Below are 22822 nucleotides of genomic sequence, written 5' to 3' on the forward strand. Positions count from 1 at the left end.
GAACTCTTCGCATTCCTTTCCATTCCATTTTTCTGCTTTTCAGCCCCCAGGACTAAGTAGGTATTCTTCCATGTACCCAGTCGGATGGCCTGGGCCCCTCTATAGTCTCTTTCCCTTAGAGGCTCAGTTGACTCTGTAATGGAACATAGCCATCCAGACAAGAGAATGGGTCCAAGCCTGCGGGTGAGGCAGGGCTGCTTGAGTCATCTGTGTAGGTGGGGCTTCCCTCCCTGAGTCATACCAAATGCAGCTGGGGCTGTCCCCTGACAAGTTAATCTCATGAAGTGATTCTTTTCCACAATTTCACCTGTATAAAAATGATCTTAATACCCTTTGTCCACAAAAACAATTTTATTAACCCAAGAAGTGAAGACCAATGTCCTATGGCTCCCAGCCACCTCAAAAGAGGGGTTTGAGAACCTAAGGTGGAAATGTCCCCTATCCCTTAGCTTATTAAGACTGGAGGAAGAGTTTGTGCAAATAGGATCACCAGAGGTGCCAAGTGTAGGAAGTTTCAGGCCAGGGCAGCAGATGAAGGAGAGGGTGAGGGGTCTGTAGAGGGCCCAGGAAAGACCAGGGGTGTTGGGTCTAGGGATCCAAAGGAGGTGGGAAGAGTAGGGCTAGAGCCCAGGAGTGGGGTCCACTCTGAAGCAGGTTGGTCCCTTGGCTCCCCTTCTTCATCACCTTCCTCTTGCCCCTGAGTCTCTTCCTCCTGCTCTTCATCCCCAGGACCCCGATGGACAGGATGTTTGCAGATGGGGCAAGTCTTCCGGGTCTGAGTGAGCCAGGGGTCCACACAGCGGCAATGATAGGCTATGGAGAGGGGTATGTGAAGCACCTGGTCTCTGCAGATGGGGCAGGGGCACAGGCAAAGGTAGTGGTCTCACCATGAGCACAAGGTAGTACCCGAAGCTTGTCCCCATCCTCATACTCATCCAGACAGATGGCACAGACATCATATTGATCTCCTGGGAGAAGGAATGGATTCACTGAGCCATTTGGAGCTCACTATGGGAGGTTAGAGTTAAAACCTATAACGATTGCTTTTCTAGATTTTACCAAGCCAGTGCAAGCTCTTAGGGCAGGACACAGAAAAACTTGGGGCTAGAGGGGGCAAGGAGAGATAAGAAGGGAAGTGGGCTGGGGGGAGGGTAGGAGGGGGAAAGCAGAAGTGGGAGGGACAAGGCTTCTGCTATAGCCTTATATGGCACTGAGGCTCCAGGGCTAGATAACCCAACCCCTCACCTGTTTTGAGTCCTCCCAGCTCCTTAGATCTTTCTACTCCATTCGCTCACACACAAGGTCAAAAATTTTACTTGATCATCTTTGCATTCTAGCTCCCGCTCTACCCATTTGCTTGTGGTTGGCAGTGTGTAAGAGAAGCAAAAATGTCATCTTCTAACACCTCACTGCTCTTTGTACCTCTTTAAGATGGGCCCTCTTCCCATGCCCTTACCCTTTTGATAGTCATGGGTAGGAATCTGTTTCAGTTGCTCTTTGGTAAGTCGGTTCCGCTGGAGCCGTTTGCGGTGCTGGATACAACGAACTATCTGGGGGTAAAAGGAAGAGTGCACTAGGGTTTAAGAAAAAAAAAAATGGAAAATCCAACAACCACCCCACTTCCCATCTCCAGACCCAGTCTGGTCTTCTAAGTTCTTCCCATGGCTACTTACCAGTACTGCTCCCATGGCTAAAACCAGCAGTCCTACGATCCCAGTGAAAGGAATGAGATAATAGCCCAAGGGGAAGCTACTGTCTGGAACCAGAAGCACGCGAGCCCTGAGGAAAAAAGACAAGCCTCAAGCCAAGCAATACCAGGTAACTGGATTGGGAGAAGGCATGGATGAAGTGAAAGGAAAAAAGGTGAGTAAGGACCTGAGCCTGTGTGGGTAGGGGAGTGAGGCCTGGGTTCTAGGCTGCCATGGAAAGGGTGGGAGAAGAGTGGGAAAAGGCATATGTCCTACCCCTTCTCATAGACAAAAAGTGCTCGTAGGTACTCTGCGCTTCTCTCTCCGATAAATACAGATGGGATCCAAATCTGCTGTTGGATTTCCTCTGTAGGGAGCAGGAGAGTAGGGATTTAGCCTTCCACTCAATTCCCTGGAACTGGCATTTGACACTCTTGCCCACCCCACCCACTGAACTAGTCTCTAGGTCTACTGACAGCCCAGTGGCACGGACTCCCCAGCCTTACCACTATTCCACACCATGTTCAGAAGCTCATTGGACTTCACGTTGTGTACCACAGCTGCACCATACCCGGCTTTCTGAGCATTTAGGACCTAAGGAGACAGCAGGGAGAGGAGTCATAACCCTTGCCTTTCCTCACTCCCAGTGTCGTTTACCCTGCTTACCAGCTCCCATTCCACATTTAGCAACCTTGAGGTCAAAGTTGCAGTCGAATCTTCGAAGCAGTGCAATAAAGACTGACCCGTTGATCGGGGCTGAGGGTGGCGGGGCAATGGGGCTGCAGGCATTTTCTGGGTGAGCCTCCACAAGGAACCCCTGAGGGACAAATGCAAACAGTTGGATTTTCCATCTTTACATTCTGCCTCCCACAGGGCCTATCAAGCATAACGCTACACACGCGCTATCTGTACTCTGCAGCTCTACCCTCATTACATATTCTTGAGGTCTGAGCATTCCACTCAAATCAGAATCTACATCTCAGGTGATGCATGCATTTAATCCCAGACCTGGAAAGCAGAGGCAGGCAGGCAGGCAGGTCTTTAAGTTGGAGGCCAGCCTGATCTACACAGAGCTCATGACAGCCAGGGTTACACAGAGAAACCTGTCTAAAAAACCAAACGAAAAGCGGAATCTACGTCTCTCAGCTTCCTGAAGATGCAATTACAGCACACAACATCCCTTTACCAGAGGCTCCCTCGACTTCTCAAATTCTAGACTAATTTAGTTCTCTTTTTTTCCCCCAGTTCCCCACTGATAATTCAGCTTGCTACTTGTTCATGCCATTTTCACCAAATTTTTTCACATTCATCTTTAAGTACAAAGAGCACATTCTATTTGCTTCATTTTCCAATTACCCATCTTACAAACAACTCTATTGCTATCTGTGGTCCAACTGAGTTCTTCCTATGTGGCAAGAACTCTGTAAGAAACTACAGACATGCTTACTTCACTGACTAGTTAACACAACAGCTCTACCTTAACTTCTAGGACCCATTTTACTAAGGGTCACAGAAAGACCGTCCACAGCCGTCCATACAAACTGTAAGTAGCTCTAGAGACGTGACTGATAAGCACCTGCTCTTTATCTTAATTCACTCGGCAGTCTCCCTCTCAACTTTGACAGTTCTAGGACACTGCCTTCTACCTCTAGACTCTGGACTCTATTTCTGTATTGGGCATGGTCATGTCCTTTGGTATTTGGAGTGGGGGGACTGTGTTGTTGGTTATTCAATTTCACTACGTTAGGTGGGCACCCTACCACTGGGCTCTAGCCACAGCCCAATGCATTCCGTTACTAACTCGACTATTTCCTACCTCCAGTTTGATCCAGAGCAGGGCTACTCAACCCCTGCCCAGGATAGAGACTATACGGAAACGAGCGCATCACCTGGAGTCCCTCCTCGCTCAGGGAAGCCCCAAACAGAGCTGGGAGGTCTGCAAAGTCCATGCTGGCATTGTGCTCGGAGATCTGCAGACAAAATAATCCGTTTTTTCTCTTCATCCTGAACCCCCTTTACAGCGCCCTTCCCCCATCCGACCCTTAGACTCACCGCTCGAATAAGCCCTCGGATAGGGGATGCTCCCCACAGCACAGTAGCCACAACAACAGGAAGCGGGAAGGCCGCAGGGTGCATGGCAGCGGGTGTGTGTGTGTGTGTGAAGTTGAGGAGGTCGCGTCCTGATAGTAGGAGGAGAAGCCAAGTTCTGCGCCCTCTCTGCCTCTCCTTAAGGATCCCAGGGGTCCAACCACCCCCAGGTCCCACTTCTCAGCTACATGGGGACGTCGGGGAAAGAACTGCGACTCAGGAAGTAAGGGATAAAACCAGCTTAGTGGAGCTGGGAGGGAGACAATATATCTTTCTCTGATGCAGAAATAAAACCGAGAATAGAAGACAAACAGGTAACAGAAAAACTTCAGGAAGGGTGGGGGAAAACTCAAAGAGGCGGGACTTCCGGCCAGGTAGGCTGTCTTCCGATCCCCCTGGAAAAGGGTTTCCGGTAAAGAAAGGCCGCTTCCAGTATTGAACGCTCAGGACGGAGGACTTCCGGTCCTAAAAGGCCGGCCGAAAGAGAGTTCCTGCAGAGTCGGAGGGAGCTCCGAGGCCCAGAAGACGGTCTAATTTTTTTTTCCCCTCAGCGCCCGAGATCGAGGAGCTGCCCTGTTTACAAACCTCTCCTCCACCTGGTAGCTGCGGTACCTTCAAATATCGCGAGAGCGCTCATCACCTTCTCCACCACCACCACCCACTCTCTCGCCGTGGAAACTCGCGAGAAGCCTCCTAGCCCTAACTGGGCTGACTTACTCGTTCTCGCGAGATTTTCAAACAAACTAGTTTCCCGCGATTCCAGTTCGGGAAGGGTGGGAGACGCAGAGTGGCTTCCTAAATCAGCAACGCCCCTTCACTCACGCATCCTAGCCCCGCCTCATTCCCGGCCGTCCTTGCGGTACGCGCCTGCGCTCCTCCTCCTCCCCCCACAGCTTCTAGCTGGAGCCGGACTTGCCTGTCGAGGGGCGTGCGCGCGCGCGCCCTCGCCCTGTTGCGCGCTGGTGTCACCTTGGGCGCGAGCGGGGCTGTGCGTGCTCGGGACCCAAAGTCGAGGGCCATCAAGGGGAGATGGCGGCAACGGCGAGTCCCGGGGCTGGCCGGATGGACGGGAAGCCCCGTACCTCCCCTAAGTCCGTCAAGTTCCTGTTTGGGGGCCTGGCTGGGTAAGCTCAGGCCCCAGGGATAGGGAAAAGGAGAAAGGGACGGGCGCAAGCAACTGGGTCCAGGGCATCTCGGGGTATGTTGCAGTAAATTGAGCTGGTGCGGGGTCACCATGATGTCCTGAGATTTGCGAGGTGCCTGATGGCCTGCCAGGACCTAGTCACCCATTGCAGGGTCATTGCCCCGTGTTTCCAACCACCATTGCTCCACTGTGCATGTTTGTGTTGTGGATCTAGCTTGGGGTGGGTCCTAGGTTGTGGATGCCCTCTCCACCCCTCCTTAGGCTGCCTGCAGTACAGTTCTGCTCGAACTCTAAGGAACTGCCTGAAGCATTTTGATTTGCATGGTTCTTACTGGACAACTGGACTTTTTCTGGCACGTTGCCTTCCGTGCACACCTTTACGCACATACCCACCAGCCTCCTGAATCTTTAGCTGCCCCTCAGACCCTGACCCTTGTAACTTTTTGCTGCCGGGTTGCAGTAGACACTGGTCGACCTGGACCAGCCGACCTGACTCCTTGCCTTACTGCCTCACTTCAGGATGGGTGCTACAGTTTTCGTGCAGCCTCTGGACTTGGTGAAGAACCGGATGCAGTTGAGTGGTGAAGGGGCCAAGACTCGAGAGTACAAAACCAGCTTCCACGCCCTCACCAGCATCCTGAAGGCAGAAGGACTGAAGGGCATTTATACTGGGTACTGGGGCCTCAGTTTGGGAAGGGAGGCTGTGGGTTGGCAGGTCCAGGCCTTGGCCTGATACGCGGTGCTGACATTTCTCCTCAGGCTGTCAGCTGGCCTGCTCCGCCAGGCCACCTACACCACTACACGTCTTGGCATCTATACTGTGTTGTTTGAACGCCTGACCGGGGCTGACGGTACACCCCCTGGCTTTCTGCTGAAGGCCCTGATTGGCATGACGGCAGGTGCAACTGGGGCATTTGTGGGGACGCCAGCAGAGGTGGCGCTTATCAGGATGACTGCCGATGGCCGGTGAGTTCCAGGTCTAACCCCAGCCCCATTCCTGGAATGTAGAACGAAAGGATTAGGTTTTACATATTTTTGTTAGCCAAGTTGTACATCAGGACACGGACCTGCTCGGGCCTCCCTTTCTTTGTTCCTATGGACCCTGAACGGTCCTGACCGTGACTTTTCCCTGCCCTTTCCCCAGGCTTCCAGCTGATCAGCGCCGTGGCTACAAAAACGTGTTTAATGCCCTAATTCGAATTGCCAGGGAAGAGGGAGTCCCCACTCTGTGGCGGGTGAGCAAAGGGGTTGGAGTCCCAGGGGGTGTAGGGTCAAGTCTCTGGCATTTTTGACCCTCTCTCCATTGCCTCCATCCTCTCGCCTCAGGGTTGCATCCCTACCATGGCTCGAGCTGTCGTTGTCAACGCTGCCCAGCTTGCCTCCTACTCCCAATCCAAGCAGTTCTTGCTGGACTCAGGTGAGAGAGACCCAGAGCTGAATACTCCATGCCCAGTCCAGCCTGAGCTACCTGAGAGTTGACTGCCACCTTCTGCTCCCCCTCCCAGGCTACTTCTCTGACAATATTCTGTGCCACTTCTGTGCCAGCATGATCAGTGGCCTCGTCACCACTGCCGCTTCCATGCCTGTGGACATCGTCAAAACTAGGTGAGCCCGTAGCCTGGGATTGGAGAACTTTCGGAGGGCCTTCTTTCTTTCATGCACGTACTTCCTCTTTTTCAGGATCCAAAATATGCGAATGATCGATGGAAAGCCGGAGTACAAGAATGGGCTGGTGAGGAAGCGGGGCGGGGGGCTTGGGTCAGAGTGTGCGGGTGCCCTGGGAGGGCTATGAAGGGAGCTGGGTATAGAGGCCACGTCCTAGCCCAGCGCCTGCTGCCTGTCTGTCTAGGATGTTCTGATGAAAGTCGTCCGCTACGAGGGCTTCTTCAGCCTGTGGAAGGGCTTCACACCATACTATGCCCGACTGGGCCCCCACACTGTCCTCACCTTCATCTTCTTGGAACAGATGAACAAGGCCTACAAGCGTCTCTTCCTCAGTGGCTGATGTGGCAAGCTGCTGGGACTAGAGTGCCAGGGCCCCCAGGCCACCCGCTGCTCCTACAGTCAGTCGATGTGCCCCGGGGGCCTGGATTCTGCTACCCTGGGCTCCTCTATTTATTTTCCCTCTACAGTGTGGTTTACTCCTTTGCGGTAAAGAACTTTAATCTGTTCTAACCCTGCTCCAGCTTGCCGTGCCTGGCCTGATGCTTAGGATCATTGTCCCTGGCTAGTCCTAGGAGGACTTGAGAAACTTCCCTAAGGATTTCCAGTTATCTCTTGGGTATTAGTTTCAGGGCACACAAGACAGCAGACCTCTCTCTCTGGAGAAACCAAGACAGAGCTGAGGAGACAGGAGAGAGTAGAAGTTATCCAGATGGCCAAAAGGGTCTATGGTGGATGTGGCTTCCTCCTCTCTGAGGACGAAATTAATAAATTGGATTGATAACACCAACCCCAAATCTGGATAGTCTTGAGGATCCTAGGGGGAGCTAACTGCACAAAGAAGCTGATGTCTCTGGAAAACAAACTGGAGTTTTTAACAAAAAAAATTAAAGAAAATCACCCATTGGTTTTATGAAAATACTATGTAAATCAGTGGTGATACCTCAGCAGCAGACAGAAAGAAAACTGGGCCTTGTATGCTGCTAGCAAGCCATTTGCCCAAAAATGCAGCGCCTCGTAATCGGATCAGAGTTCTCAGGAAAGGCCTCTGGGAGCCCCTCACTGCCTTCGCAGCATAAAGAGGGAGGGGTAATGAGTGTAAATCGAAGCAAGTGGGATGTGGTGACGGTGACACACGCCTCTAAGCCTTTAACCTCAGCACCCAGGGGGCAGAGGCCAGCAGATTTCTGCGTTCAAGGCCAGCCTGGTATACAAAGTGAGTTCCACGACAGCCAGGGCTGTGAGAACAAACCTGTCTTGAAAAATCAAAAAAAAGAAAAGAAAAAAGAATCTAAGTTGGACTTCTGTGAGATGGAGCCACAGGGATGGAGAGTGCAGTCCCGAGCTCTTGAGAGTGTGCAGCGCAGTCAAACACAAAGAATAATGGCTAGAAACTGAGTTGGCTGGGGAAAAAGTGATTTTTTTTTTCCATCTATTTCTTAAGTATGATTCCCAAACCCTCAAGGATCCTACAAACTTCTTGGACCATGAAGAGATATGGGAAGGTCAAACCAGGAGTGCCAGGCAGCCTGAGGGCTGCATGCCAGGCCAGAGAAACAGGCAGGCAGCAGGTGCGAGCTGTCCTCTTGGCAGAGCCTCAACACAAAAGATACTAGTACAGCTTCCTGGTGACTCTGCTGCTCCTTTCCTTAATCCTTCCCTGCACTGTCCTGGGCCACCCGCAGTGCCTGCTCGGAGACATTTGAAGCCTGCACCTTTTCTTAAGGAGTTTAGAGTCCAGTAAGGAGATAATGGGAGGCCGGGCAATGGTGGTGCATGTCTTTAATCCCGGCAATTTGGGAGGCAGAGGCAGACCGATCTCTGAGTTAGAGGCCAGACTGATCTACAGAGTGAGTTCCAGAACAGCCAAAGCTATACACAGAGAAACCCTGTCTCAAAAAAAAAAGCAAACAGCAAAAAAAAAAAGATGATGACAGGAACATTTGAAAATGGCTATATCTGTGGACTGCACCCTGCCCAAATTAGGAGAGACTTGTTCGTGGTAGCAGTCAGATAGGTTGAGAAGGAGGGCAGAGGCTCAGAGGAGGAACTCTGCTGGCACAGAGGACCCATGAGCCTTGTGCAGTGGTTCAAGCCCACAGTGCCATGAAGATGAAGCAGAACTAGTAGGTAGAGTTCATGAAGAAAAGTCCTTACTGGGTAACCTCTAAGGTTTGTGCTCTACCTGGAAGAGTTCAAGGTGGGAAGGAGATTCAGCCAGATTCACAGGAAGATCTAGAACCATCTGGAGAGGGGCAGTCTGTAGAGCCGGCCTTCCTTTATCTGGGTCCCAAGCCCTGTACTGAACTGAGATGAGGCATGGAAGACCTCACTGGTGAGATTAGCAAATGACCAAATCAGCAAATCAGTGGATTTGGGGGAAAGAAGGGTCCTGCTACATCCAGCTTTGAAAGCAGCAAACCTAAGGTTCTTCAGTCAAACCCACCAGGGTGACACCTTTTCCCAGTCCTGACCTGGCCGGTGAGGAGAGTTGTATTTGGAAGCCATGAGTGTGAGGAATGTACCCACCTCTGCTACCCAGCTGCAGGCAGGCTTTAGCACTTCCTCTCAGCTCTGGGACTTGATTCTAAAGTTGTCTGAGGTAGCCTGGTGAGTACCCAAACCCTGCAGAAGAGTCACTAAGGTCGAGGAAGTGTCCTCCTCCCTCCCCCCAAGTACAACTGGAGATTTGTTGTGTATTTGGAATCAGGGTGGGGGCAGTTAGGACCTTGGGAATTCTTGTAACAGGTGCTTCAGCCATTCTCGTCTCTCATAGAAAGCTACATTTTCTTAAAAGCAGTTTTATTCAGATAACACTGGTGGAAGATAAGTGTTAAACAGGGAAAACATATTCACGATACTTAGGGATAATGTTGCTCCAAGTTTCCTCCCACGTGTGAACACATGGGAGCCGTGCACCATTTCTATTCACTTTTTCTACCTCTTCCCCAAAGCCATAGCAGTGACCATGTGACCTGGCAATGCTCTGAGTAACATAGGGAGCTTGGTTCTGTGATTACCCAGTTGTATCACCTCACCGCTTCTGATTTGTGTGGTCTAGATGTAAAAGGGGCTTCAGATAAAGAAGTAAATAGAATGTCTGCGCGGCAGTCTCATTCCCACCCCAGCTAGATCCCAGTAGTCTTCTTAGGATCTCCAAGGTAGTCACCTTCACAGACTGTGACCTGAGTACCTAATACCCACTGTTCCCAATAGGCCCTGACCACGACCCTGGCTCAGAGCTGAGGGCCGCCGTCCTGCTACCAGAGGCCCAACATGCCCATTACGCCTTACCCATAGGAAAAGGCTAGAACGGAAAGTAGGGAGTGAGCCTTGAAGGAAGAGCAGCCAGGCCCGGGGCACAGTTACCTGCCTTCCTCTCTGCACCTCCAGACTTGTGGTGTATGTGCTTGTGGCCAGCGCAGCAGATTGGTCCAAGTCCGGAGTGTGTGGTTTTACATGCCAGATCCAGGTCAGCAACAAAATGAGTATCACAGAGGCAAATAGGAGCCAGAGGAGACCCAGAATATAAAAAACCAGGGGGAGGAGGCAGCAAAAGTCAGAATTGAGAAAAGGGTCACGTTTGGAAGTATTAGAATTTGCTTGAACCATCTCTTGGAAAGTTATGAAGCTGTTCACTTCTGGGATTCCTGTAATAGGTTCGGGGGTAGGGAGTAAAGTGAGTTCTGTGGTGGCCAGGGCAGTAATGAAGAGTGTCACTCCAGTAAACACTGGAGTGGTTGGGGTAGTGCTGCTGGGCTCTGGGGTAGTTGGAGTGGGGGTGGAAGGCACTGGAGCACTGGGCTCTGGGGTAGTCAGGGAGGAAGCAGTGGATTCTGGAATAGTCGGTGTGGAGGTGGTAAGCATTGGTGTGATGCTGGGCTCCGGGGTAGTCAGGGTGGTAGTAGCTGACACTGGGTGGGTGCTGGACTCTGGGGTAGCCAGGGTGGAAGTGGTGGGCTCTGGAATAGTTGGAGTAGAACTGGTAAGCATTGGTATGGAGTGGGGCTCTGGAGTAGCCAGGGTAGAAGTGGTAGGCACTGGGGTAGGGCTGGTCTTTGGGGTAGCTGGGGTGGAAGTGGTAGGTATTGGGGTGGTAGGTGTAGTATTGAGTTTTAGATTATAAAGAGGTGTGCTGGGCTGCGTGGTCTGTGGGAGTGTGGTGAGACCTGGAATCTGTATGTGGGTGGATGTGGACTGTTTTTTAGTAGGTTTGTGGGTTGGAGGCCAAGAAGGCATTTGGCTGTCTGGAGAAGTAGGAAACTCTAAGAGTTGGCCCCAGTGGGTAGTATGGGCATTAGTGTTAGTAGAAAACTTGACCTCTGCCCTTGTAGCAGGTACTTCAGAGACTTCAGAGTCATACTCATCATAGTCTGTGGAATCCCTATCACTACTGGTAGGGCAGTTCTCCCCTTGGTAGGCGAAGACAGGTGCGTAGCCCAAATTGGCACATCGTACACTGGCCACATTAGGGGTCATAGCCTTGACATCCACACCCTCCTTCCATAAGTAGACATTGTTGGAATTTTGCTTGAGCCAGTTTCGGAGGTAGAGAATCTCACAGTCACAGTACCAGCTGTTGGCATGAAGAAAAACATATGGCAAGAAGAGGGTCCCAAAGAAGCCCCTTGGAACTGTACGAAGCCAGTTCCCTTGAAGGTAAAGGGTGTCAAGATCTCCCAGCCCATCTAGGAGCCCATGGGGCAGCTCACGTAGGTGGTTGTTGGCCAGATTGAGTTTCTTCAGATTGGTTGTAGACACCAAGAGCCCGGGGGGCAGACTCTTCAGATGATTGTTCTGCAGGTAGAGCTCCTGCAGTTGGCTTAGGCCTTCCAGGACACCGGGAGACAGTGAGCCCAGCTGGTTGAAGGAGAGGTCAAGGATAGTGAGTGCAGGCAGTGCCTGTCCTAGGGAGGGCAGACTTTGCAGGCTGTTGTGGGATAAATGCAGGTTCTCCAGTTTGGACAGTTTCTCACTGGTCTGCAGGCTGGTCAGCTCACATTCATCCAGGTATAGCCGAGTGAGGTGAGTGAACTGTGCCACGGAGGCTGTGGAGAAGGTAACCAGTTTGTTCTTGGTCAGGAAGAGGATGCCTGTGTCTGCTGGCAGGTCTGTGGGCAATGCTGTCAGCTTCTGGTTCTCACAGTTTACTTCCAGCAGGCTGGTCACTTGGGAGATGTCACAAGGGGGCTGGGAACGTAAGGGACTTGGCAGCAAGAACAGCAAGACGAAGAGAGCCATAGGAACCTGTGGGCAAAGGGAGTTTAAAGGATTACCGCCCTGGTCCTTGGCAAATTTTTCTAGGCTCCAACCCTTCACTGCTGTAGCTCTTAAGATCACTTCCAGAAACAGCTTCGCTCCCTCCCAGACTTTCCCCTTCTCTTCTACCCTGTCCTCAGTCCTTAGTTCTTATTCCCTCCTCAGATCTTCCTCTTCTAAACCCAGCCCCAGCTTACCGTCAGGCAGAAAGACCTCTGAAGGCACAGAGCTTCTTCCAGGGTGTGACTTGGTCCTTCTCTCTTCTAGTTCCAAGGAGAGCCAGGCCAAGAGCAGGAAGGAGATAGAAATAGAAACGGGGAGGAAATGACAACCTGATAACCACCTCCTGCCACCCAGGGGACCATCTCCCTCCCGGGCACAGGCCCTTATCACCTCCCTCCACAGCTTTCCCCAGGACCCTCCTTTGGTTTTACACTCTCCCTTCCTTTCCTTCCACCCTGGAGAGATCTAGAGACTCTCTGGCCACCAACTTTGTGCAGCTTCCAAATGCCTCTTCACGTGTTACCCTCTCTCCTCCATAGCTGTTCTTAGAGGTGCCCGGTTTGCCTTCACTACTTCCTTACACCTACTGCCACCTCTCCTAGCCCTCAACTGATTCCCTCTGCAGCCTGAGACTGCTGGCACCCCTATTCTGTATCCACTGGATACGTTATTGTTACTGCTACTCTAAACTGTTTCTGCAGCATCCATACCCAGTGTTACTTTCTCCAGGGGACGTGACAGTGACATTCATTTTCTTGGTTTTCCTCTTGCTTGTGTGTTGGTCCTTCTCAGACTTCTCTGTCGGTCCCTCTTCCTTTCTGGAGTATTCTTTGACTGGCTTAACATGTACTCCACAAGTGCCTTGGACATATTTTGCTGCACCTTTAATCACCACCTGTGGCCCAGACTCATTTTGATCTCTGCTATGTACCCTTTTTCCTGAGGTCTAGATACTTATGCCTGATTGTCGCTTAGACTTCTTTTACATGTTCTACAAGTACAGAAACAGTGTACCTCCTTTGAGAGGCTCAAGTAGGAAGATCATGAGTTTGAAGCTGGCTTGGGCTACAAAGACCCTTCTCATAAAAAAACAAACAAACAAACAAAAACAACTAAAACCAAAACTTCAATATATTAAGAATTGACTTCATTATCAAAATAGCTTCATCTACTAGCCATGGAGGTGCAGGACTGTCTACTGCTAGTCCTTAGGAAGCAGAGGCAGGAAGATCATGAATTCAGGGCCAGCCTGGGCTTTATACTGAGACTTTATTTCCAAAGAAACTCACAGAAAAATAGTATTCTTCTGTTGTCCACAACCACTCATTTACCTGATCATTCTAAACACTCCCAATACCACTGCCTTCTTCGGACTCTACCCATTATGGAGACTTGCTGAAATAACTCTGGTTTCTTTCATATCTCTCCAACCCCCTCCCCAGCCCAAGGCACTATCTTCCCTTTCCCAGTAGCCTTCTGGTTGATCTCTGAAAAATCTAACTTCCCCTCTGTTTCCCATGGGAGAACTGCAAGTGTCAACTACGTGAACCCACCAATGGCTACTGACAACTCTCAGCAGGCAGTCTGAAGTACCTGCCTTGCTCTTCAGAGTCTTACAAGATCGGAATCTTGCCTACCTACCTGCTCAGCCCCCTTGTTTAGCGCTGTCCCCTCTTCTGGTTATTCTTTCCTGTACTTGAACTTTCACTCATTACCTTTTCTAACTCTTAAATATCTGGTAAATTCCAGTGCAAAATCCATTCCTCTAGAAACTTCTGATTTTCAAGCCTGGGTTAGTTGTCTGTTGGGCCACTGCCCCATCTAATGATGTAACGATCCTACCTACCCAGATGGGGTATCATGAGCATAGCTTGCCCCTCTCTAATGGCTAGGCAAGGGGCAGACACAGCTGAATGCAGCTAAGTCATAGACTTGCCATTTGTATCACTTGCTGGATGGAACAACTAAGGCAGTATCCAGAGGCGAGGCAGAAGGAAGCATAGATGGCAGCTATGCTGAGGAACTCTTGACGTTGTTGGTTTTTCTACTGCATTGCTATCACTTTTCAGATAGAAGCTGCAGGGAAAAGATACATCACCTAGGCCAGTGTAATAGTGCACATCTTCAACCCCAGTACTTGATCAAAAACAAAACAAAAAAAAAAACATTGGCTATAGCCAGGCAATGTGGCATGTGCCTGTAGCTTTAGTTCCTAGGCTGAGATGAGAGCTCCATACCAGCCTGGGCAAAACAGTAATACCATGTCTTGTGGTGCAGGTGGTGATGTGTACCTGTAATCCCAGCAATTATCAGGAGGCTGAGGCAGGAGGATTGCTAAAATGAGGTCGGTTTAGGCTACAAAATTAGTTTGGGGCCAATCTGAACTACATAACAAGATTCTGTCTCAACCCCCAAACAAAAACAGAACAGCACTGGCTACTTCAAAGACTTTCTGGGCAGAAAAGCCAGACGTGGAGTTATGTGACCAGGAACCGTTCCCAGAACCATGCTGCAGAACCAGTCTGGTGAGCAGAACTCTCCTGTGCCGCAAGACCAAGTCACTGAAGCTTGCATTGCCCCTGCCGCTGAGCCAGACATTGTTCCATGACATCCAGTGCTGCAGACTCCCACACTGTCCTTCCTTCTCTGTGATTAGATACTAATGGAAGCCTGGGTGTGAGTCTGGTTGGTCACATGCCTGGTGACCCAACTGCCAGGAAAGCCCACAAAGTCAAATTTTTGGTTATTTTCAACTTCTGAAATAGGAAGTATGTTCTGTTTCTCCAAAGATCTGAAAGTTGAAGAAACTTCCAAACAGAGAAGAGGTTCTGGTTTTTTTATGCCTACTAAGTGGTCTTGTGTTTAACTTCCTTTAGGTGTCAGCTCCTGTACCAGGGCCCCAGAGACTCTTTCCTTCCGCCATGTGGGGCCCAGGAATCATCCTTGGGTCATCAGGCTGTCAAGCCCCTTTTACCTGAGGAGCCATCTGGTCAGCCCTGATTTATATTTGCTAATAGAATGATCTGTTTCAGTTAGATGTTCAAATTACTATTGTGTTTATACTTTTTAAATAATTTGTTTTTCTAAAAGATTATTTTTATATGCACTAATGTTTTGCTTGCATGTATGTCTGTGTGAAGATGTCAGATCTTGTGGATCTGGACTTACAGACAGTTGTGAGCTGCCGTGTGGGTGCTGAAATTTGAACCCAGGTCCTTTGGAAGAGCAGCCAGTGCTCTTCACTGGTGAGCCATCTTTCTAGCCCCTACATTTATATTGTTTGTTTGTTTTTGTGGTTTTTCAAGACAAGGTTTCTTTCTCTGTAGCTTTGGAACCTGTCCTGGAACTAGCTCTAGTAGACCAGGCTGGCCTTGAACTCACAGAGACACACCCACCTCTGCCTCTGGAATGCTGCATTTAAGGGTGTGTGCTACCACCACCACCACCACCACCACCGGCCCTGGAATTGGCTTTGTAGACCAGGCTGTCCTTGAATTCACAGAGATCTGTCTTCCCTTGCTTCCAGAATTATGGGGTTGGATTTAAGGCTTGCATCACCACTGCCTGGCTATTAAAAAAAAGTTTTCAAATGAAAATCTTTTAAGTTTTATTTTTTTCCTGTTTTAGACAGGATTTCTCTATGTAGCCTTGTCTGTCCTGGGAACTTGCTATATAGACCAGGCTGGCCTTGAACTCATAAAGATCTACCTACTTCTGCCTTCCAAATGCTGGGACTAAAGGTATTTGCAACCACTGCTGACTCATTAATATTTTAATATAAATGTATTGAATCTATAACAGAAACTGATACTGTTTCTTTTTTGAGTCATGCTGGAAATTAAACTGAGGTCCTCTCAAGAGTAGCACACACTCTAACCACTGAGAAACCTCGCTAGTTCCCTCATGATATTTGTTTTTATTTGAGGCAGGGTCTCACTAGCCCAGGCTAACCTTGAACTTGCTATTTTGTTTATTTTATTAGCCTTGAATAGGTTTTTTGCTGTTTTAGTTTTTAAAAATTTTAAATTATTTCATGTTAAGCATATAGATGTTTTGCCTGAACGTGTGTATGTGTAACCTATACATGCCTAGTGCTCACAATGGCAGGAAGATGGCTATGAGTTTGAGGCCATCCTAGTCTACACAGTGAGTTCCAGGCTAGCTAGGGCTACGTAGTGAGACCCTGTGTCAAGAGAACTAACAAGGGCTGGAGAGATGACTCAGTGGTTGAGAGAACTGGCTGCTCTTTCAGAGGACCCTGGTTCAATCCTCAGCACCCAAATGGCAGCTTGCAACTGTCTGTAACTCCAATTCCAGGGGATCTGACACCTTCACACCAATGCATATAAAATAAATAATAAAAAAGAAAGCAAACAACAAAAACAAACAAGAATAAACATTTTTAGGATTCATTTTTTTGTGTCTTGATTTCATTCTTTGGGAATACTTTTGCTGGAAACAGGATTCTGTATTAGCAATTCTGTTTTGTTTTTTTCAGCACTTGAAAAACATTGTGTGGGGCTGGAGAGATGGCTCAGAGAAGAGCACTGGCTGCTCTTCCAGAGGCCCTGAGTTCAATTCCCAGCACCCACATGGTGGCTCACAACCATACACACACACACACACACACACATATATTGGTTTTTCAAGACAGGGTTTCTCTGTGGTTTTGGAGCCTGTCCTGGAACTAGCTCTTGTAGACCAGGCTGGTCTCGAACTCACAGAGTCACAACCATCTATAATGAGCTCTGGTGCCCTTGTCGTCTAACATATAGACAGAACACTGTATACATAATAAATAAATAATATCTTTAAAAAGGAGAAAAAAGAGAAACATTGTGCTCGGGCTAAGAAAGTCATTTGTTTGATAGAGTGCTTGCCTATCAAGCAAGTAGCCCTAGGTTGGAGCCCAGCCCTGAACAGAATGGGAGTGGTGGCACTTACTAACCTGTAATTCCCGCACAGGGGAGCTGGAGGCAGGAGGAAGATCAGGAGTTCAAGGTTATCCTTGCCTGAGGCCAGCGTGGAATACTTGAAGTCTCAAAAACAGGTGAGGAGTGCGGCTGGAAACGACTCAGTCGGGAGGAGCAGGCGCGGCTGTTGCCGAGGACCTGGGTTTGCTTACTGACACCCGGGTGATGACCCACAACTGTCCACAGCTCCAGTTCCAGAGGAACCAGATACTCTTCTGACTTCCTCATGCACCCACCATTCCCACGGCAGATATGCAGACACATAAAATAAAAAAGGCTTTTGAAAAAAATTTTAGTTTGGAAAAAACTGCAATCATGAGCCAGGCATAGTTATCCTAGTCTGTAGTCCCACCACCGTGGAAACTGAGGCAGGAAGAGTGTGAGACTTTCAAACCAACCTGGGCTACATGATGTCTTGGAATGGAGTTCTTTGGGTTTAGCCCATTTGGGGTTGCCATAGTTTCATTTCTGTAGCTGTAATAAAACACTCTGGCTGGGCAGTTGTGGCACACACCTTTAATCCCAGCCTCGGGATGCAGAAGCAGGAGGATCTATCTATCTAGTCAGCCTGGTCTACAAAGTGAGTTCCAGAACATCCAAGGTTGTTACACATGATAGATAGATAGATGATAGATAGATAGATAGATAGATAGATAGATAGATAGTTCACTCAGACCAAAAGGAAAAGCAGCCTGGGGGAGGAAAAGATTTATTTGGCTTATACTTCCAGGTCACAGCCCACCAATGAGAGGAGTCACCAGGAGCTGAAACAGGAGGTGGAAACAAATCATGAAGGAGCCCTACTGTTGTTGTTGGTTTTGTTTGTTTTTTTTTTTTTTTTTCGAGACAGGGTTTCTCTGTAGCTTTTGGTTCCTGTCCTGGAACTAGCTCTTGTAGACCAGGCTAGCCTTGAACTCACAGAGATCCGCCTGCCTCTGCCTCCCAAGTGCTGGGATTAAAGGCGTACGCCACCACCGCCCAGCTAGGAGCCCTACTGTTGGCTTGCTTCTCTGGCTCATGGGTAGGCATGTGCATAGCTAGCTTTTAAATTTTCTTTTTAATTTATGCACATGTGTGTGAACCTATATAAATCACATGTGCAGGAGCCCTCTGAGGCCAGAAGAAGGCCCCAAATCCCCTGGAACTGGAGTTACAGATGTTTGTGAGCCACCACGTGGGCACTGGGAACCGAACCCCAGTCCTCTGGAGAAGCCAATGCTTCTAACCATGGAGACATCTCTCCATCCCTGTTTCTCTTGCACTTGCTCCCTCCCTCCCTTTCTTTTCCACCTCTCACCCTTGGTCTCTGTCCCCATTCCTTTCTTCCTCTCTCTCTCTCTCCTTCCTTCCATTCTTCCCTTTCTTAGATAGAGTCTCACTATGTAACCCAGATAATTTACACTCAGTCCTGCCTCAGCCTCCAGAGTGCTGGGGTTTTAGGATCTCCAGCAGGTGGTTGTAAATGGCTGGTCCCTTATCAGCCTAGACTTCTCGGAGCTTTTGTCTTATTCTCCCTGGTGCTATTCCTCCTTCTCCTCCTCTTCCTCCTCCTCCTCTTCTTCCCCACCCCCTCCGCCAAACAGCCCAGGATAGCCTTGCCTGCCTCCTTCCTTCCATCCATACTGGGGTTTGAACCCAGGCCCTCCCACTTGCACTGTATCCCTAGCTCTCATACGTGGATTTCGTCATGGAGTTTCAAGGCAGTTTTTCAGATAACCCTAACATCTTCATCTTTTGGGGCTGGGGCTCTGTTGACATTTAGCTTTACATCTTCCTGGTTCTTGGTATGATCATTTCTTCTCAGTGAAACTTCACCCACTCCTGAAATTTGTGTTTCAGGCCTCTCTTCCAGCTGTCTTCCTGTGGTCCTGCACTCTCAATGGGAGGATGTACTGCCTGATGTCAGGTGCAGGAAGGAGGCTGGGCTGCGTGGTTGCAGTGGTGCCCACCTGCTGTAGTGCTAATGGTTTTTGTTTTGTTTTGTTTTGGTTCTGAGACAGGGTCTTTTTAATATAACCCTGCCTGTCCTGGAACTCACCATGTAGACCAGGCTGGGCTTGAACTCACAGCGCTCCTCCTGCCTCTGCATTCCACATGCTGGGATCAAAGGTGTGAGCCACCACACCCAGGTGCTTCTAACGTTCGGGAGTCTAGGGCAGAAAGATCATTGAGACCAGGAGTTGGGAGGCTAGTTTGGGCAAAATGTTAAAACCAACCCTGTCTAGCCAGGCGGTGGTGGCGCACGCCTTTAATCCCAGCACTCGGGAGGCAGAGGCAGGCGGATCTCTGTGAGTTCGAGGCCAGCCTGGTCTACAAGAGCTAGTGCCAGGACAGGCTCCAAAGCCACAGAGAAACCCTGTCTCGAAAAACTAAAAAAAAAAAAAAAAAAAAAAAATCCTGTCTAAAAAAGACAGAGGACAAAGAGGGAGGGAGAAGGAAGCGGGGATGGGGTTTAGGAATCAATTCTGAGTCAGACGAAGTCCGTACTTGTGAAGTAGAATGTTTTCAGCAGTGTCTACATGGCTGTCACTCATTAAACTGTGACCTGCGATCTACTTGGGATCTCTTTGGACTCTAACAGGAGCAGTCTCTCGGCAGGGCTTTCTGTGCTTTGTTGGCTTTAGCCCTGGACCAAGTCCAGGAGGGACTTTGCTCACTCTGGGCCGGATTAGTTACTGTATAAATTCCTACAGCCCCTGACCTGGGACACTTGGCTCTCTCTGTGTATGGGGTTTATTTTACTGTTGTTTCTGTTTTTGAAGTAGGTTCTTGGCTCTGTAGCCCAGGCTGGCCTCAAACTCCTCCTTCCTCGGTCTCAAGTGCTAGGATTACAGACGTTTGCCACCACATTCAGTTTTATGCTTCCTTTAATATCGTTTTATTATAACGCAGCTTTTTGGTAGGCAGATTGCAGGTTGCTAGGGTTAAATTTAGGACTCCTTTTGAGGTTTATTATGTTTATGTGTTTGCCGGCAGGTATGCATGTCTGGTGCCCCCTGGGGACCAGAGAGGCTATAAACATGACCTGCAAACTGACCTTACCAGTTGTCATGCCAGTGTTGATGGGGGAAATTTCCCAAGGCCCCACCCCTAGATGAAAAGCTACAGTCAGTGGTTGCTGAAGGAGTGATGAGCCCCCTATTTGGTTGTCCAATCCAAGTGGTCATCCCTAAACATGACATAGGAGCAACACTCAATGGACAAGATTCAAGTTTAACTCTTAGCACCTACATAGTGGCTCACAACTATCTGTAACTCCAGTTCCAGGAGATCCAATGCCCTCTCTTGACTTTTTTGTGCTTGGGGAATGCACATTATATATAATATTTGTATGTATTATATGATGCACATATATGCATACTTTTTAGGCAAAACATTCATTCATGTAAAATGAAATTTAAGAAATCTCTCTATGGGTTGGGGGATCGCTCAGTGGTTAAGAGCACTGACTGCTCTTGCAGAGGACCTGGGTTTGATTCCCAGCACCCACACGGAGGCTCACAACTGTCTGTAGTTCTAGTTCTTCAGTTCTTCTGGTGTCCATGGGCACATGGCACATAGACATACATGCAGGCAAAACATTCATACACATAAAATACCACCCTAAATCCCCACCCTGCCCCCACCCCCTGGAAACAGAATGTAACCTCAGCCGCTGCTCCAGCGCCGTGTATACTGTGATAATATGGACTAAGCCTGTGAAACCAAGTGTTCTGAAGAGAGCAGACATCCTGGGGTTTACTGCCCAGTGTTTGACAGCACCAAGACTCACATGTGGCTAATTAAAGACTAGAAACCAGCGTAATTAGGTAAGCCCAATGCTCAGCTGCTAGGAGAAGCCAGAAGAAATCCAGCCTCAGGGTCATCTGGAAGCCTGAGAGTCACGTTATCATCAGCGTGGGTTTCCAAGCTGTGTGGGCCTCCTGCTATCGCAAAAACTTTTAAAGATCCTTATTAAATCCAGACCTACCACCTTAACACCCCCCCCAAAAAAAATATAAAAAGGAAAAAGGAAGCCAAACAGTGGTGGTGCACACCTTTAATTCAAGCACTTGAAAGGCAGAGGCAGGTGGATCTCTGTGAGTCCGAGGCCAGCCTGGTTTGCAGAGTGAGTTCTAGGACAGGCAGAACTACACAGAGAAACCCTGTCTCAAAATAAATAAGTAAAAATTTAAAAAAAAAAAGGGGGGGGGAGAAGGAATGTCCTTATATTTTTTTTTATCTAGACTGTTGCCTGAAGGTACCGTCCACAGTCACGGTGGGCCTTCCCACATCAGTCAAGGCAATCAGGAGAGTTCAGGAGCCAGGAGCGGTGCCCTACACAGCTGATTCTAATCTGTGACGCTGTGACCTTAGAACCAGTAGTAATACCTGTAATCCTATTCAGGAGACTGGAACAGGAAGATCCCCACGACCTAACACTAGTGTGTTCAAGGTCAGCCTAAGCTAAATAGTGAATTTTTACTGTCTTGTTTTAATTTTGAAACAGCATCTATCTCTGTCTCTCTTTTCCCCATAGCCCTCTCCATAACCCTGCCTGTCCTGGAACTCACTGCATAGACCAGGCTGACCTCAGAGTCATGAAATCTCTGCCTCCTGAGTGCTCAGATTAAAGCCATGACTGACTTTTTTTTTTTAAGTTAATTCATTGATTGTGTGTACGTGTAGGTACCTGTGTGTCACGGTGCGTGTGTGGAAGTCAGAGGACAGACAAGCCTGGGAGTTGTCGTTGTCTGCCTTGTCTTTGTTTTGGTTGCTGTGCTGTGTACTCTGGGCAATCTGGAGACTCTTTGGGAGTCTTCTGCCTCCCACGTCACGCTGAGAACGCTGGCTCGGTGGGCGCGCATTACTTCTAGCTTCTCTCTTGAGTTATGGGGGATCAGACTCTGGTCTTCAAGTTTGTGCACTGAGTACCTCTATCGGCCAACACATCTGTCTGCTTGTTTCTTTTGAAGACAAGCTCACTCTTTAGCCTAGGCTGACCTTGAACACACTAGTCTCAGGTCCTGGGATCTTCCTGTCTTGGTCTCCTGAGGATTACAGGTGTTAATTACCACAGATGGAATCACCTGTGTAGGAAGCCTCTCCTGAACTGTCCCGACTGCCTTGGTGGATGTGGGAAGGCCCACCGTGACTGTGGACGGTACCTTCAGGCAGTAGTCCAGATAAAAAGGGTGTGCAGGAGGACAAACGGACAATCCTTCTCTTGCCTTGTGCTGGTTTGGCCTCCTCTTGCCCTGTTTCTGCCGCTGAGTCCTTCACTGATGGCCTGCAGGCCAGTCCTTCATTGTGGAGTAGGGAACTGTCTGGCTTCCAGTCAGGTTGGGACTACTGAGCCACTCCACCTTGTGGACTGAAAAACTACCACCCCCATCTGTAAAGACAGGTACTCTGGGACTGCTCCAAATGTTGAGGCCCTGCCTCTGCCTCAAAAACCAGGTACCTGGTTCTCAGCAACTCAGGTGGGATCTGGTGCTGTTTTAAAGCTCACTACATATGCCCTGTTCTGTTCCTCTGGAGAACCCACTACAACAGCAGGAGCAAGCTACAGCATTGACTTCAATGTTACTCTTTGAAAAAACATTATTTTTGAGTGTATGAGGTATGAGTGAAGGCTTCTGGTGTCCCCCAAAATAACTTTGTTGAGTCACTTTTTTCGATGGATTGTGCACTTGAACTGGGGTGTCAGCCTTGTTCATACCGGCTGCGCAGTCTCCCCGTCCCACCTCCACCCTCATGTTTCTCTTTCTTTCTTTTTTACAAGACAGGGTTTCCCTGTGTGTAGCCCTGGCTGTCCTGGCACTTGCTCTGTAGACCAGACTGGCCTTAAACTCACAGAGCTCTGCCTGCCTCTGCCTCCTGAACATGCTGTGGCATTAAAGGAGTGTGCCACCACCAGCAGCTTTTTTTTAAAAAGTTATTTATTTATTTATTTATTTATTTATTTATTTATTTATTTATTATGTATACAATATTCTGTCTGTGTGTATGCCTGCAGGCCAGAA

The 22822-nt window shown here is 49.0% G+C and overlaps 4 protein-coding genes across 6 annotated transcripts in view; 2 read left to right on the plus strand and 2 right to left on the minus strand.

Annotated features, from left to right (window-relative positions):
* Window positions 1–332: 332 nt before the first annotated feature.
* On the minus strand, window positions 333–4471 carry Rnf167 (ring finger protein 167). 3 transcript variants are annotated; one of them, XM_050162744.1, is made up of 10 exons: window positions 4362–4458; window positions 3741–4241; window positions 3578–3658; window positions 2380–2505; window positions 2195–2282; window positions 1965–2055; window positions 1674–1779; window positions 1457–1550; window positions 888–968; window positions 333–813 (listed from the first exon to the last, which is right to left on the minus strand). In XM_050162744.1, exons 2-10 carry the CDS (start codon window positions 3822–3824, stop codon window positions 515–517), a joined length of 1050 nt encoding a protein of 349 aa, XP_050018701.1. In that variant the 5' UTR covers window positions 3825–4241; window positions 4362–4458; the 3' UTR covers window positions 333–514. The 3 variants fall into 3 exon arrangements, with proteins under 3 accessions (XP_050018701.1, XP_050018700.1, XP_050018702.1); XM_050162743.1 differs by having other exon boundaries at window positions 3741–4471; XM_050162745.1 differs by lacking the exon at window positions 3741–4241 and having other exon boundaries at window positions 4362–4462.
* Window positions 4472–4638: 167 nt separating this feature from the next.
* On the plus strand, window positions 4639–7503 carry Slc25a11 (solute carrier family 25 member 11). The gene is made up of 8 exons (XM_050162746.1): window positions 4639–4900; window positions 5440–5592; window positions 5680–5886; window positions 6065–6155; window positions 6247–6337; window positions 6426–6525; window positions 6601–6652; window positions 6770–7503. The coding sequence occupies exons 1-8, from the start codon at window positions 4806–4808 to the stop codon at window positions 6923–6925; spliced, it is 945 nt and encodes a 314-aa protein (XP_050018703.1). The 5' UTR covers window positions 4639–4805; the 3' UTR covers window positions 6926–7503.
* Window positions 7504–7774: 271 nt separating this feature from the next.
* On the minus strand, window positions 7775–17182 carry Gp1ba (glycoprotein Ib platelet subunit alpha). The gene is made up of 3 exons (XM_050162742.1): window positions 16793–17182; window positions 12039–12104; window positions 7775–11829 (listed from the first exon to the last, which is right to left on the minus strand). Exon 3 carries the CDS (start codon window positions 11821–11823, stop codon window positions 9754–9756), a length of 2070 nt encoding a protein of 689 aa, XP_050018699.1. The 5' UTR covers window positions 11824–11829; window positions 12039–12104; window positions 16793–17182; the 3' UTR covers window positions 7775–9753.
* The window catches only part of Chrne (cholinergic receptor nicotinic epsilon subunit), a 19662-nt gene continuing 9861 nt past the window's right edge, over window positions 13022–22822 (plus strand). The window contains exons 1-3 of the mRNA XM_050162883.1: window positions 13022–13027; window positions 14212–14369; window positions 14721–14833. Coding sequence (XP_050018840.1) covers window positions 13022–13027; window positions 14212–14369; window positions 14721–14833 — 277 coding nt within the window. The remainder of the gene's footprint in view (window positions 13028–14211; window positions 14370–14720; window positions 14834–22822) is intronic.

Source organism: Alexandromys fortis, unplaced genomic scaffold (assembly GCF_014885135.2).
Source record: "Alexandromys fortis isolate MF-2015 unplaced genomic scaffold, M_Fortis_MF-2015_v1.1 scaffold_84, whole genome shotgun sequence".
In the NCBI taxonomy this organism is placed as follows: domain Eukaryota; kingdom Metazoa; phylum Chordata; class Mammalia; order Rodentia; family Cricetidae; genus Alexandromys; species Alexandromys fortis.